This window comes from Eubalaena glacialis, chromosome 7, assembly GCF_028564815.1.
Source record: "Eubalaena glacialis isolate mEubGla1 chromosome 7, mEubGla1.1.hap2.+ XY, whole genome shotgun sequence".
Lineage (NCBI taxonomy): Eukaryota > Metazoa > Chordata > Mammalia > Artiodactyla > Balaenidae > Eubalaena > Eubalaena glacialis.
The window spans coordinates 72,486,879-72,502,803 of NC_083722.1; the positions used below are offsets into that span (position 1 = coordinate 72,486,879).

Sequence of the window (15,925 nt, forward strand, 5' to 3'; positions counted from 1 at the left end):
TGGAGCACAGGCTCCAGATGCGCAGGCTCAGTAGTTGTGGCTCACGGGCCCAGTTGCTCCGCGGCATGTGGGATCTTCCCAGACCAGGGCTCAAACCCATGTCCCCTGCATTAGCAGGCAGATTCTCAACCACTGCGCCACCAGGGAAGCCCCAACACCAGATTTTAATTGATAAATAATTAAGGGTGAGGAATGGACTCTATATATATGGGAAAACAGAGAAAATTATATCCTAGTCATTAACCCAATGTTGGTGGAGGAAACCTATAGATCACTGTTAACTGGCGCCATCATCCTGAAGAACAACTTGATGACATATGAGGGTCAGTCCATGCTTTCATTCAGAAATTCCACTTCAGGGAGTAGGCTCTAAAATGTCATCATTCCTCACCCGTTGTAGGCCTCCTCCCTGCTTTATTTAGAGCACTTATCATGGTCTAACTCTATGTCTCTAAATTCTCAATTCTGTTGACTGTCTCTGTCTCCTCTACTAGAACATCAGCTCTTCAAGGGCAGGGACCTATTTTGTCACTGTCATACCCTCAGAAGGTGCTCAGTATTTGTTGAATGAATGAATGTTCTAAGGAAACAAATACTTACCCCCATCCCCAAACAGGTATAGATGTAAAATTCATAACAGCACAATTTATAATTACAAAAATCAGAACCCGACATGCCCAGAGAATACCTAAGCAAATTAGAATATAATGACACCAAAAAATGTCAAGTAGCCATTAAACATTAAAAATTTAATGAAAACATTTATAAATCAAGTGAAGAAATATAATAGCATATCATGTAAAAAATGTTTTGTGGTGCCTTACCCATTCAGAACTGCAGCCCATATGAAGCTGTATAAATACTGACGTATTAATAAAAGAATCATTGGTTCTTTCATGACTACTTTCTTTTTAAGTTACACTCATAATTTTAAAATATTCTATCAAGTCTGCAGTATTTTGAGAAGAAAAGCAGCTACTGTTTCAATGGGAAAACTAACACAATAGTCAGTATGACTTGAGGAGCGGGGTGATAAATTGTTCCCTTTTGCAAAGACTAAAAAATGTTAAAAAAAAAGTTAAAATTAAACAATGGATATGAAACTTCCTTAGTCCCTGCAAAGCAGTGTTATTTTTCCATTTTATTTATTTTTAAAATCAGATTCTTTGTGGTATAATGTACATACAATAAAATGTACCCATTCTAAGAGAATACTCAGAGGTGACCCTGACTGAAGGGCTAAGTGTGGCAAGTGGCATCTACAGGATGCTGGGGAAGAGCTCACCGCCTTCAGTCTTCACAGGTGAGGGAGGCACTGGCTCCTCCCCAAGGTCCTAGCCTACCTGGCAGCAAGAACATTCCTTCCCCCCCTCACCAAGGCCATGCACACCTGTGCCCTACATGGGGCCTCGTGTGGCCAAGGCCAGGGTGCCGGGCCCACGATGGCTTGGTCTCCTCAGCATATGGGCAAGGTGCTCAGCTACGACAGAAACAAGAAGAGCCAACTTGTGAACTGGGCAGGAGCCTGCCTCTGGTTTCCATGAGGGTCAGTCAGCAAGCGTGGACTTCAGTCAGGCCTCCGTTACTGGCAGCAGGCTCTACAGCTTTGAGCGTGCTTCCAAACCTCTCGAAGCCTATTTCCTGACTGGACTGAAGAAGAAAATACTTTTTCAGGATGAAGGTGAAAATGAAATGAGACAATCCACAGGAAGCCATGAGGTGGGAACTCACTTTGTGCCGGCCACGAATATCCTAGCTGTCACCTTGGACACCTGCCATCCAGGACTGCCTCCTGGCTAGTACATCCACACCCACTCTGGCTCTGAAAGGCATCACAACCAAAAATGGGCAGCTGGGGCTAAAGCGTGTTTACGAGGAAAGCTCCAAAGGACCCATTTCACCCAGTTCAACATGCAGCATCTCAGCTGAGGCAGGGTTGCAGCTTCCTCATGTGTTTTCTAAACAGGGCCCAGGGGAACAAAGGCAACCATCACAGCACCATTTCACCATCCCTGGGTCACAGCGGAACTGTCAGTCCACAACAAAGGTGTAAAGATCCATTTCTGCTCAGTTGCTTTATCTTTCACAACTAAAAATAGTCCAAGGTAGCTTCAGCTGGCCCTAAATCAGGTCACAGAACAGCAGGAGACATTCCTTTGGCAAAAAAGGACACATTCTTGTCCTGTATCTTGTACTGGTAAGTGAGGCTCCGATCTCGCTGGGCTGTGGGCTGTGATGGTCTCCTCCACAGGATCCTCAGCTAAGTGACAAAGAAGAAGAGTGAAAGAGGAAAGGCCCCCCCCAAATACCTGCTCCATTGTGAACCCTTCCTGCTTCATCGGTGACCTTCAATTGAGGTCATGCACCATGCAGTAATGGGACCGACTTCCAAAACAAAGCTTACTACCAGCCACCTAAAAATAAAGGTTTCCCCTCCATTACAATAGTAATATTTGCTCATTACAGAAAACATGAGAGACAAAGAAAAGTAAAAGGTAGAAAAAACCCATCCAGAGAAGAACCATTAAAGTATTTTTGTGTATATCCCTTTGGTCTTTTCTGTGTGCATAGTTTTGTACTTTTTGGCTAGATGAATTTTGAAAATCAACACAACAGAATGTGTACACTCAATTCCGAGGCTCAGGAAGACTGGACATTTGTCTCTAGTGACTAGAAAGTTCTGGGGGGCTGACTGGCTTCAGAGCCATAAGCTGCCGGCAGAAGCTTCTCCTCAGGCTATGCCTGGGGTGCACCACCAGCACAGCATCTCTGGGCCTGTGCTTCGTTTTCCACACCTGACTCTGAACGACTCTGGGCCAAAACGCCCACCCACCCTTAAAGGGTCAAAAGTGGTCAACATGAAGTTAACCTGGAAGAGGTGGTAAAGGCTTTGGGGTGATCCCAAAAGAGAAGTTTCAGAAGGCAGAGAACCACGGCAGCCCCTGGGCATGGGGAGAACCTGACCTCCCTCCCAGGGCAGGACTCAGCTTCCACCTAAGTACTCCGAACATCCCAGGCAGAGGCAGCAGTGGGGGCGGCAACGCCAGCCAGGGGAATGGTCTCCCCAAGTCTCTATTTTATTATATTTTTATTAAAAAAAATTTTTTTTGTCTGCGTTGGATCTTCCTTGTTGCACGCAGGCTTTCTCTAGTTGCAGCGAGTAGGGGCTACTCTAGTTGCGGTGCATGGGCTTCTCATTGCCGTGGCTTCTCTTGTTGCGGAGCATGGGCTCTAGGCACGCAGGCTTCAGTAGTTCTGGCACGTGGGCTCAGTAGTTGTGGCTCACGGCTCTAGAGCGCAGGCTCAGTAGTTGTGGCGCACGGGCTTAGTTGCTCCGCGGCATTTGGCATCTTCCCGGACCAGGGCTTGAACCCAGGTCCCCTGCATTGGCAGGCGGATTCTTAACCACTGCGCCACCAGGGAAGTCCCAAGTATCTATTTTAAAAGGAACGGTGTTGGCCTGAATATACAAAGCCTGCTGTGGTCCTGCAGAGGAATTCCGCTGTTTACTGCCTTCCCCTGTAGACAGCCATCTTCTCTTCAGGAGCTCCCCTTTGGCTGCAAATGGACCACCATGGAAAACCTGCCTTGGTGCATGGGGCCAAGCACCACTTGGGGCGGACTCTGACCTGCATTCACACAACTTCTGAGGCTTCCCTTCCACCTGAGGGCACGCCCCAACCAGACCACCGCACAGCCGGACACTATCCCACGGGCAGCCTAGACTCGGGAGGCGAGCAGCTCCCAGTGAGCCCCAGCCCCTGCGCACCTGCCCATGAACGTCCTTGCAGAAGCCGGTGGCCAGGCCTTCAGCCCGCAGTATCAGGTGGCTCTGGTGACCAAGGCCATTCAGCAGGATGTCATTCTCCTCGTCCTCAGCATCTCCACTGTCGTGCACAAGGGCCACTACATTTCCCTGCAACAGAGACCATGATGGAGACTGATGGCAAGGGACGCCAGGACCAGGGTGTGCTGGGCTCTCAGAGCCTCCACTGCCCTGCACCCCTCTCACAGATCAGCCTCCCAGCTGTAGCATCCGCTTTGTGGGAAGCACCCGTGCCTGGGCTCCAGGACCATAACTGCAATCATCTGCTGGATAGTTTCACCAGCACATCCAACCTGTACTTCAGCTCAATCCATCCACAAGCAAGGAGTAGTGTCCAATTGTTAAAAAGAATAAAGCAGATCTGTGTGTTCTGTTTTGGGGCAATGGACAGCAAAACATACTGTGCGTTAGTGAAAGAAAAGAAGTACCAAACTGTGTGAATGGTAGGTTACCAATAATGTGAAGAAAAATGCAGGGAGACAAGTGCACATACAAACGTGTTCATGACTGCATAGACTCTCTGGAAGGATATACAACGGAGGAAAAGAGACAATTACTTTTGGCTAAAATAGCCTTTATACTGTTTATATCTTCTTTTTTTCTTTACTGAGCTATTCCCAAGTTTTACTTTTTCAACTAAAGGAAGTATTGTTACAAAAAGAGGCTGGTAGTGGGCCACAGAGCAGGCTGAGCTGCAGAAGCTGACTCTGACTGCTTCACTCCCTCCACAAGCCCCAGTGAACTGTGTCCTCCAAGCCCCATACATTTCCTCCTCCTTCCCTTCTCTCCCCATCACCCTGGCACCTGGCCCTGTGACTGTAGCCAGGATGGCCTCAGAAGGTCCCCTGACCCCAGCTTCCAGGCAGGACCTTGCACGCAGGAGGTGAGCAACATGCACTGCTGGATCCACACACCCCTGGCCAACCCATTTACCCCCTCCCCACTGCTCTGCACCCAACCTGGCCCTGTGGGCCACACGCTGAGCTGCCGTGCAACAAGCTTCCCCTCACTTAACTCTTGCAGTCTGGTTCCTGGGAGATGGGCACCACAGCTGTTCCTATTTTGTTAAAATCTCTAGTATGGCAGAATTTCTATTTCTGCCTCACCACTTGACAATGAAGGTTACACCCTATCCCTGTATTGCACCTCACAATTTTCATATTGTTTTATTTTTTTGGCTGTACCTTGCGGCATGCGAGATCTTAGTTCCCCGACCAGGGATCAAACCCATGCCCCTGCAGTGGAAGCACAGAGTTTTAACCACTGGACCGCCAGGGAGGTCCCTTCACCTCACAATTTTTTTTTTTTTCACCTCACAATTTTTAAAGCAGTTTTACACCCATTATCTCAGCCAACCTTCAAAACACACTCAGAGCGATATGACAGCGCGTGGCAGAGCGGGGACAGCAGCAGTACCACAAATGACCAGCCCCGTTAAAGACAGTGCCGGCACCCTTTTAGTTTTCAGGGCCTTATTTTTCATCAATGGCAGGTAGTGGAGAGCAAGGTGCATTGACGGAAAGGTTCCTGGGCCTGCCAGGGTAAAGCCAAAGCCCCAAGCACTTAAACAGAAAAGATCACTGCAAGCAAGTGAGGCCTGGGCCTGTCGGCCCGTACGGGTCACAGGCAGGAGCACAGGGAGCAGGCCCATGATTACCTTCCGTTCCCGGCACACGGTGGCTCTGCAGTAGTGGACGAAGTCCAGCACCGCCACTGCCCCCACGCCCAGGCTTAGCAGCACACTGAGGTCGTCCACCAGCAGCACCGGGCACCTCCAGGCAGCCTCCCCACTGTCCATGGGCTTCAGGGCCTCCTGCACAAACTCATACAGCGGCTGCAGGTTCCCAGAGTTGGCCTCCCTGGGACACAGGGCAGAAGTTACCAGAGAGCTCACGTGCTCTACAAGTGCTTATGAGACTGCACAGCACCACAGGAAAGGGTTGGGGGAGGGAAGGAACTGGATTCCAGTCCTTGGCACCAAGGGGCTCACGATCTGGCTGGAAAGAAAAGGCACGCATGCACACGTGAGGACATTAACTTCAGTTCAAATATTCCCTGAGGCCTACTAGGTACAAAGCACTGTGCTAAACACTGGCAGACACAGAAATAAACAGCCCCCGAGGCTCATACAGCCTCTCAATCCAAGAGCTTAAGGCATCTGAAAGACTCATTGGGACTGGGCAGGAGAGGCCTTCCCAGGAGGTCACAATTGGGTATGAAAGCTAAGCAACGGTTCAGGCGTCCTGGGGGTGAGGGCAGCAGTCTAAGGGCTACCAGTGTGCTCGTGTGTGTACCAGGTCCGACCTGTTTCTGACACACATGGCCCTGCTACCTCCATCTCCCCAGTGACTACAGCAGTTGTCTCCCAGCAATAGGTCGGGGCCCGGGGCCCAGGCACTGGCCCCACTGCCCCACACTCCAGGGCTGAGCCCCACTGACAGCAGGGACAACAGTGCCCTATAACCTGGGCTCAGGTGTAAACCAAGCCCACGCATTCAGACAGACACCCAGGTTCAGAGATGCGAAGGGCTGTGCCCCAGGCCACACACACAGGGTCAGGACACGTGGCCTTCTGACTCCACACTGAGCCCGGCCACTACGTAAGGCTGAGTCTGAGGGAGCGCAGAGCAGGGAGAGGTCCCGTACAGACTCCCTGGGGTGGAGGAAGCACAGCAGCCAGGTGCGGCATCTGCTACATCTGTGACTGATGCTCATGAAAGACAAGAAGCAGGAACACCAACCTGCAGGCAACAAACTTTTTCTTAAAGGGCCAACAGTAAATATTTTAGGCTTGTGGGTCATACAGTCCCTGTCTCAACTCTCACCTCTGCTGCTGTAGTGCCAGACAGCCAGGGACAATACGCGAACAAACGAGTGTGGCTATTCCAACAAAACTTTATTTACCAAAACAGGTAGCCGGCTCATGGCCCGTAGTTTGCTGACCCCGTATCAAGCCAAGAACAGAACAGAGGTGTGTGCCAGGGCTCTGAGCCAGGGTTGGAAAAACCAGCAGAGCACACTATTCTGCCACATGTCCAGCAAATAATGTTTTCTGTCGCTTCAGGGACAGCCACACACCCTCTGGCCCACGGTCAGAGCCAAGGACCTTCCGATAATGCTGCGATACCAGGGAGGTGTCTGACTCCTGACGCCAGCTCTGCCCTCCCATACACTGAGGAGAAGGAATCACACAGCAACCCTGGGCTGGGCCTACCTGCCAGGTGTGCTCTGGGCTGGGTCGTGGGCTGACTGACCTGAGGAACTGCAGGGGGTGTGGCTCCTCCTGAGGCCGAAAGAAGACGTCCACCGCAGACTTGAGACCCTCGAGGAACACGAGCTGCCCGCATTCCCGCGCTGTGGTCAGGCTGACACCCTACACCCGACGGAGAGGCGAGTGAGTTCCTGCGCCTTGCGGGGGACCCACCAGAGAGGCTAGACTCCAGCTCACGAGAGGGCTCCGGACACGTTCTGAACCCTGCAGACGTGTGCCTGTCCACCCTCCGGAGGAGCCCATGTCTTGCCTCCCCTGGGTGTTCCCAACACACAATCCCCGTTCTGCTTTCAGATGTGCATTTACATTTACCTGTCACATTTTTTTTAATTTACTTTCTTTTGCTTATATGTTTATTTTTATGATTACCAAGTACTGGTTTTTAATTTATAATAGTAATATAAAGTTTCTTTTTTAAGGGCATGTAGCTACAAAATTTTAAAAACAGTAAGTGGGGGGGGTGGTGGGATGAATTGGGAGATTGGGATTGACATGTATACACTAATATGTATAAAATAGATAACTAATAAGAACCTGCTGTATAAAAAAATAAATAAAATAAAATTCAAATATTCAAAAAAAAATACAGTAAGTAAATAATAACAGTAAAGACGGTGGCAGGATGACATTCTCTGCTGCAACTACTCAACTCTGCTACCGTAGAGCAAGAGCAGCCATAGACCATTCATAAGCAAATGGGGCTGGCTGTGTTCTAATAAAACTTTATCTACAAAAAACAGGGGGTGCAGGCTGTGGTTGGTCAACCCCTGCTCTAGACCAGCACTTCTTAAATATAGGTTTTCATGAAACACGCAATTAAGAATCTCTTGAGATACCTGATTAAAATGCAGATCCCTGAGCCCCACTCCAGATCTCCAGAACCAGAAGCCTTGGGGGCAGGGCCCAAGAATGTGCATTTCAACAAACACCCAGAGATGGTGACACCATCTAAATGTGCAACCCACCGTTCTGTCTGTGCAGAAACAGGTGACATGGAACTTCTTAGACTCCTCATGTCCCTAGACCAGGCCTCAATCACTCATTCATACACCAGAGTTCACTATATGCAACACCATTAGCAACGTAGCCACCCTGGCAGAGAGGATTCCTGATCATCACCTTTACTCTCACTCATTACCATTCTCCTGATGTAAGAACAATAATACACCAAGAGGATGGAAGCTCACGCTCTAGTACTTTGCACACCCAGTGCTGTGCATGTCTTTCCTGCCGTGTTGATGATTCCAAGGTAACAGAAAAAGCAGCCAAACTGGATATGAGAATACACAACTTTCTCATCTATAAAAACAGATGCTAGGGCCACAGACATGCCTCACAGACCTGGAATGCAACACACGTTCGTGACATGATAGTGCTCCCTGAGCTCACGATCTGACCTCTAACACAGGAACTTCTCCCTTCCCTGCAAAGGATGAGAAAGAGCTTACCCTTCTCTCACTCTCTCATTGTTTTCTCCCCATCAGAGAAGAGGCAGTGATGTGGCCCAATAGTATGCCTGGCACTTCAAAGATCACTGCTGATGGGTGGCCTGGTTCCCTCCCTCTCTGAGGCTGAGCTAATCAAAACAAAAAGCAAAAACACACTACAAGGGACTTCCCTGGTGGCGCAGTGGTTAAGAATCTGCCTGCCAATGCAGGGGACACAGGTTCGAGCCCTGGTCCAGGAAGATCCCACGTGCCGCAGAGCAACTAAGCCCGTGCACCACAACTACTGAGCCTGCGTGCCACAACTACTGAAACCCACGCGCCTAGAGCCCACGCTCCGCAACAAAAAGAAGCCACTGCGATGAGAAGCCCGCGCACTGCAACGAAGAGTAGCACTTGCTCACGGCAACTAGAGAAAGCCCGCGCACAGCAACAAAAACCCAACGCAGCCAAGAAATAAATAACATAAATTTAAAAAAAAATCCTAGCAGGACTTTAAAAAAACAAACAAACAAAAAAACACACTACAATAACAACCCAGTAAATTCACCAGGTCACAGGTCACAAGTAATGGGCCAAGCCAGGCCAGGAGGTTCACCAGCCTCTGGGCCATCTTATTCTTGCTTGGCTGCATCTAATGAGATGAGGGGCAGACCAAGATGAGGTAAGAGGCACATGACAAAAGCGCCTGCCTCTCCCCACATTTGGGTCCTAAGCCCTAGACTTAGGGAGACACAGTGGGAGGCACTCAACTTGGCAGCAGACCAAGCTGTGATCTCTCACTCACTAGGAACAAGATTAAAGCTCACACCGAGAAGGAGAAAACCTCAACTGGTCCAGACTCAACAGAAGAGTTTGATTAATTAACAACAGATCTGGGACGTCCCTCGTGGGGCACTGGATAAAACTCCGCACTCCCAATGTAGGGGGCCCGGGTTCGATCCCTGGTCAGGGAACTAGATCCCACATGCATCCCGCAACTAAGAGTTCACGTGCCGCAACTAAGGAGCCCGCCTGCCGAAACTAAGACCCAGTGCAACCAAATAAATAAATAAATATTTTTAAAAAACACACACCAGATCTGGTTCTACAAACTTTATAAATTAACAAAACATGTAGAGATGCTGCCTTAGCCCTTCAGATAAGGGGTTCAGGATTCCATGGTTTCCTTAGTGCCTCCCTTGCTAAATTCTCCACAACCCAAACAGGGAAGCCCAGCCTGACAGCACACTCACACATGCCTGGCACACACACTCACTCAGGGATCTCATCACTGAGTTCTAAAAATATTTACCAGCTTCTGTCCCACGATATTGTAGTGACTGAAGGACTGGATGAGTGCCACAAAGCAGACTTTACAATTAGCTGGAAAATAAAATAAAATAAACTGATTTTTAATAAAGTCTCTACTTACCATCAGTCTCGTATACTTCATACCTCTGGAAACAAAAGCAATGAGGCAGATCTAGAGAACCGAGGCCTTGCAACCTGCCATACCCAATTTGATTCTAAGATGTACTTTTTTTTCGTATTTAATAATAATACCTTATTTCATTGATTCTGAGATGTACTTCCTCTGTGAGAGGTATTACTAGGAATCTTAATTTGTTCCACTGAAAAGAAATTGTGGTTTTTTTAAAAATTATATTTTTCTAATTGCTTGTTGGTATACAGAAATACAATGGATTTTTGTTTGTTTGTTTTGTTTTTGGCTGTGTTGGGTCTTCGTTTTTGTGCGAGGGCTTTCTCTAGTTGCGGCAAGCGGGGGCCACTCTTCATCACGGTGCGCAGGCCTTTCACTGTCGCGGCCTCTCTTGTTGCGGGGCACAGGCTCCAGACGCGCAGGCTCAGTAGTTGTGGCTCACGGGCCTAGTTGCTCCGCGGCATGTGGGATCTTCCCAGACGAGGGCTCGAACCTGTGTCCCCTGCATTGGCAGGCAGATTCTCAACCACTGCGCCACCAGGGAAGCCCTACAATGGATTTTTTAAACTAGTCTTATACCCAAGAGGAGACAAGGAGAGCACAAAGAAGCTCTAGCTACCTTATGAACATAATTAATTCTAATAATTTATCTGTAGATTCTCTTGGTCTTTATAAGCTGACAATAACATCATCTGGAAAGGAAAATAACTTTCAAAGCTGTAAATTATTACAATTAAGAGTGCCAAAGGTCTACCTTGTTTCCTGGCCTGGCTCAGTGGGGACTCAAGGAGAATCAATAAGTCTTTTTTTCATTTGGCTGTTTTCTTCTTCTAATCAATTTCTGTGTGTGAATTGCAGTGGCCATGCTGTTTTCTTCCCTGTGTTCTTTAGGAAGCATCTACTGCCAGGGCAAAGTGTTAATGGGTCAAGTGCCTAGAGACTTCAAAATAGACAAGGACCAAGGAGCAACTAAATGAGAAGCCCACACAAGGACCTCAGGGTGGCAGTGCCTATGCAGGACGTGGAGAAGTGGAAGGCGGGACTGGATACAGGGAGCACATGCCACTCTCTGGCAAAGTAGGAGACGGAACCAGATGGTCCAGCAATCAGCTACCTGATAAACAGCCATCTGGCTGCCCGAACACCAAAGCCCTGGCTAGTTAATACGATTCCTATTGCTTCCTGAATCAGGCTTTTTTTTTTTTTTTTGCCTTGGGTTTTCTTTTTCTACAGTCCATACCTTTGAGATAGAAGGAGAGAAAGTGGTGCACAAGGAAACTGCCATCTGTCTTGGCATCACAGAGTAGAGTCAGTTTCCCCTAAAAGTTAAGAAGAACACAAAAAGATGAATTAGACTCCCAGGAAAGAGGTCAGCTGAGTGTCAAAATCTAGCCGGTTGTATCCACCCCTAAATTTCTATACCTGGAGACTCTGCATATGTGTGTGTGTGTGTATTTAACCACAAAAAGAAAAAAACAAGTCAAAATTATGGAAAAACCAATAATTAAAATGATTGGTATTAAGTCACTCATTATGGGCAAGCATATCTCAACCTCATAACTCCCAAGGCAATAAAGAATAGAATCCCTTCTCTTCCTCACCAGTCTTGGAGAGAATTAAATCCTGAACAAAGGAAGCTTTTATCATGGAATCCAACAAAAATCACTGACTGCCAAGATTTTAAGGGGTCTTCTAAAAAGTCATCTGATCCAGCTTCCTCCCTATTTCTAATCCTGCTTCCAATTCTGTCCCCTAGGTAGGGGAGAGTGAAGAAGTAGTTGTTGACAGAGACTTCCAGTATCAAAGTCCTCCTCCCAAAGGCCCTGGAAACTGCTTCAGGCAGAGCTCTGATCATGGAGAGCCCTGGAAAGACCTCTAACAATGGTCTCTGCAGGGCCTGGCTGCCCTGCTCCAGCCACCCCTAGTTCCTTCTCAGTGACAGGGAAGGTCGTCTCTGTGCTGTTGTGATTTTTTTCACTTATAAAATATGAAAGATCACACTAGCAGAACTTGAGGGTTAACCCTAGCGCCATTTGTCATTTCCTGGCGCCCACTTCTATCCTCCATTCCCTGTGGCCCTGGGCTTGGACTTTGGAGGTGCTAGTAGTAACTGGCAAGGTAACCAGCGCCATCTGGAGGCTTGGGCAGAGAAGAACTGCTGGGCAATTAAGATGCACAAGTATCCACTGAATACTATATGCCAGGCATGAAGGAGTCATAAAAAGGCTTTACACACTTGGTGTCCTGTCTTTCTGGAAGAGCTTACCATTTCATCAGAAAGACAACAGCTATGAAATAAGTCAGGTATATTCCTAGGAGAGGTAACCCTTGGGCGAAAGCGTGGAAATTTTCGAAATGCCCTAGAGTGTGAGGAGGGAGAAGAAAACAAGAGTAGCGAGCCTGTGGTGCCAAAGGTGGACTCCTACAATCCAACGTTGGCTGAGAGCAGCTTCAAAGAGCACTATTCGAGAATACGAGGAGGAAGAGGAGCAGCAGCATTCGCTGCGACCTGCCGAGCGCTCCCGAGCCAGAGGGAGGCTCAGGATGGTTAAGAAGCTGGTCCCACGTGATGGGTGGAGAGTCGAACTCTCCTCTCCTCTCCTCTCAGGCAGCCTCTTTTGGGGCGCCGGAACTCCCACCACACTGAACACGCAAAGGGCTCGCCCGGTACACGTCTGTGAACTTAAGCCAATCCAAACGTCGGACATGCTTCCTATGGACTTTCAAGGGCACGCACGACCTATGAGAAGGCGCGAGATGCCCACCTCCCACAAGCCCAAATGTCCAGGCCAGCCCCGGGCGGGCCCTCTTTGCACTACAACTCCCAGGCGCCCCGGGGTCCCCGGACGTCGCGTTATTTCTCACGGGTCCGCGTGCGCTTCCCGTACGGTCTTCCGCCACGCTGCCAGGACGCGCCCCATTCCCGACCGTGCAATCTCTTACCTGCTCCGCCTGGTCAGGGGTGGTGTTGAGAAGGTTATTGAGTTCCGGGAACATTCCGAGCAACGGGAACGAGCACCCTAGACGGGAAGATGGGGGTGCCACGGAGACAGCGGAGGCTGAAGAGCAAAACCCACGGCACAAGACCGCGCAGAAGGAGCGCGCACGCGCAACGCCGCTTCTAGGCGCCGGCCGCAGCCAATCGGACGGGCGCCTTGACCCGGGCCGCACCCGGCGCACGCGCGGGGATGCGCATCCGGCCGGGGGACCGGGGCGCTGGGAGGTGCGGCTCCTTACCTGCGGGTCTCCAGCAGGGGCTTCCCCCGACCGAGGCCCCAGGAGACCGGTCTCTTCCTCCTTACCTTGACCGCTGTCTCTCCCCGGCCCGGGGCCTCCGAACAGTACGGCCTATCGAGCTCCTGCGGGGTGCCCCACACTGCTAGAAGCTCGAGCTGCATCGGCGACCCAGACTGGCGAAGATGCCCTCCCTCGCGCAAAGCAGAAAACAAACATAATGAACACGGAATGATATATTGAAAAGTTCTATGGAAAAATGAAAAAGCAGGATAAGGGAGTAACGATGGAGTGGGGGTAGGTTTCGGAATTAAAGAGGTTGTCAATGTAGGGTCACTGACCAAGTATGGTTGAAACACGCTCTGCAAGCTCCTACTCGGGGCTTTTGCACTAACTGTTTCCCCTCCCCCTACTGCTCTTTTCCTAGATACTCAACCGTTCAAAAAATCCCCCACTTCTTTCAGATCTTTGTTCAGATGTCACTTTATCACCGAGGTGTTTCGTAAGCATCCTATTTAAATCGCAAACAGCCCCTTCCCCAGCACTTCTTATCCTTTCCCCCGCTTTTATTTTTTTTCCATACCATTTATATCTAGTATACCATGTATAGTTCTAGCCCAATCAATCTCAGATCCCCAGGGATAAACGTGTAATTCGAAGAAGTCAATTTTATTTGATCATTACAGTGAGGGAGATAGCAAACAAGTGGAGCCCACAGGCTTATCAACAAGCACAGGAGAAAGTTGTATGAGGATCTGGGTTCAGGGGAAATTTAAATGAAGCAGTGTTTTGATGGGTTCACATCAGAGCACAGCTGTTTGAAGAAAAAGTCAAAATGTGGCCTGACTGCAAAGTAGCCCAGGGTTTCCATGGAAATGAGAAGATTAAGATAGATGTGGGGCTTCCCTGGTGGCGCAGTGGTTGAGAATCCGCCTTCCAATGCAGGGGACATGGGTTCGAGCCCTGGTCCAGGAAGGTCCCACATGCCTCGGAGCAACTAAGCCCGTGTGCCACAACTACTGAGCCTGCGCTCTAGGGCCTGCGAGCCACAACTACTGAAGCCCGCGCGCCTAGAGCCCGTGCTCCGCAACAAGAGAAACCACTGCAATGAGAAGCCCGTGCATGGCAACGAAGACCCAACACAGCCAAAAATAAAATATAAATAAATAAATTTATTTAAAAAAAAAAAAGATAGATGTGGAATGTAGTCACTTATCTGAAGCTCTGCATCTAGGCTGGAAATGGAGGCTCCTGTCTCTATGTGTCAAAATCACTTAGATCCTCCAGCTAAGAGTGGATGTTTCAGGATTACTGCTATGTGAGAAAGAGGAAAGCAGGCAGGGGCATCCAGGGGCTGCCCTGACACTCAAAGCTAGGTCTCCATGTTTTCCTGTCGAGTGTGAACAGTTTCACAAAACATCAACATCAGCCTCATTGTGATGGATAAAGACAAAACTACACAACTCCATCATCATGTTGACCACAGAACATGAACATTGTCTAAGACAAAACCGAAATATCCCCTTTCCCAGAAAATGCGTGCCGCTTCATACCAATAATATAGCCACACATTAGTTAGACCACCCTGTGCTAAGACATGTTAACACAGCGAACCATAGAATTTAATCCTGTTGCTCAGCCATAAAAAGAATGAAATAATGCCATTGGTAGGAACATAGATAAACGTAGAGATGACCATACAAAGTAAAATCAGTCAGAAAGAGAAAAATATATGATATCACTTATAGGTAGAAGTGAAAAATTGATGCAAATGAACTAATTTATAAAACAGAAGCAGAATCACACAAGGAGAAAATAAACTTAGGGTTACCAAACGGAAAAAGCGCAGTGAGAGGATTAAATAAGGAGGTTGGGATTAACATATACCCACTAATACATATAAAACAGATAAGCAAAAATGACCTACTGTACACCAGAGGGAACTATACTCAACACTCAGTAATAACCTACATAAAAAGAGAATCCGAAAAAGAATAGATACATGAATATATACAACTGAATCACGTTGCCATAGACCTACAACAACATGACATAATTGTAAATCAACTATATGTCAACAGAAAATAAAAATTATTTTTTTAAAAAAAGAAAGAAATGCCTATTCTATTCCAATCAGAGCTCGGTGACGGGGGCTGGTGTCACATCCCTAAAGCCTCAGCAGACTTGGGTCCCAAGGCTGGACTGTCCTGGGGCTGAGGGAGCTGGGAAGGATGTGGTAGCAAAGCAGCCCCCCTTGGACTTGTAGTGACAGGTCCCCTCTGGATGGACCACAGTCTCCGGATCCTGGCGGGCCCTCCTACACCTCAACCAAGCCTAGTGCACCCAAAGAATGGTGGAGCCTCTGAGCTGGAAGAACTTTGAAATGTCACCTGGTCTGCACGTCTCCTGGTGGTGGGGTTCCCACGTGCAGCCTCTTTCCTTAGAGGCGCCCCACCTATATACGACAGCACCCTCAGCATAGCGATTTGACAGAGGTTGGGATTTGTCTGGGGAGGGGGTGGGAGGGTAAGGGGGAATGAGAAAAGGAACACAAGTCCTTGGGTGTTTCTTCTGGCACATTCCACTCTAATTCACAACCCAGGAACCGGACTAGCCCTAAGGCCCCTGTACCTTAGTAACCAGAGTTGGGCAGGAGGAAATGCTGCTGCCTTGTGGCGGTTTCCCATAACAACAACTTTAACCCCGCTGCTTATGGGCACTTAATA

At 48.7% G+C, this 15,925-nt stretch overlaps 1 protein-coding gene across 1 annotated transcript; it reads right to left on the reverse strand.

Moving 5' to 3' along the window:
* Positions 1 to 1,108: 1,108 nt before the first annotated feature.
* Positions 1,109 to 13,418, reverse strand: ELP6 (elongator acetyltransferase complex subunit 6). Its single transcript, XM_061195326.1, is given in 7 exon segments — positions 1,109 to 2,260; positions 3,770 to 3,916; positions 5,484 to 5,685; positions 7,081 to 7,199; positions 9,837 to 9,907; positions 11,206 to 11,284; positions 12,909 to 13,418. Coding segments are annotated over 7 exon segments (1,257 nt in total). The 3' UTR covers positions 1,109 to 2,131.
* Positions 13,419 to 15,925: the final 2,507 nt, after the last annotated feature.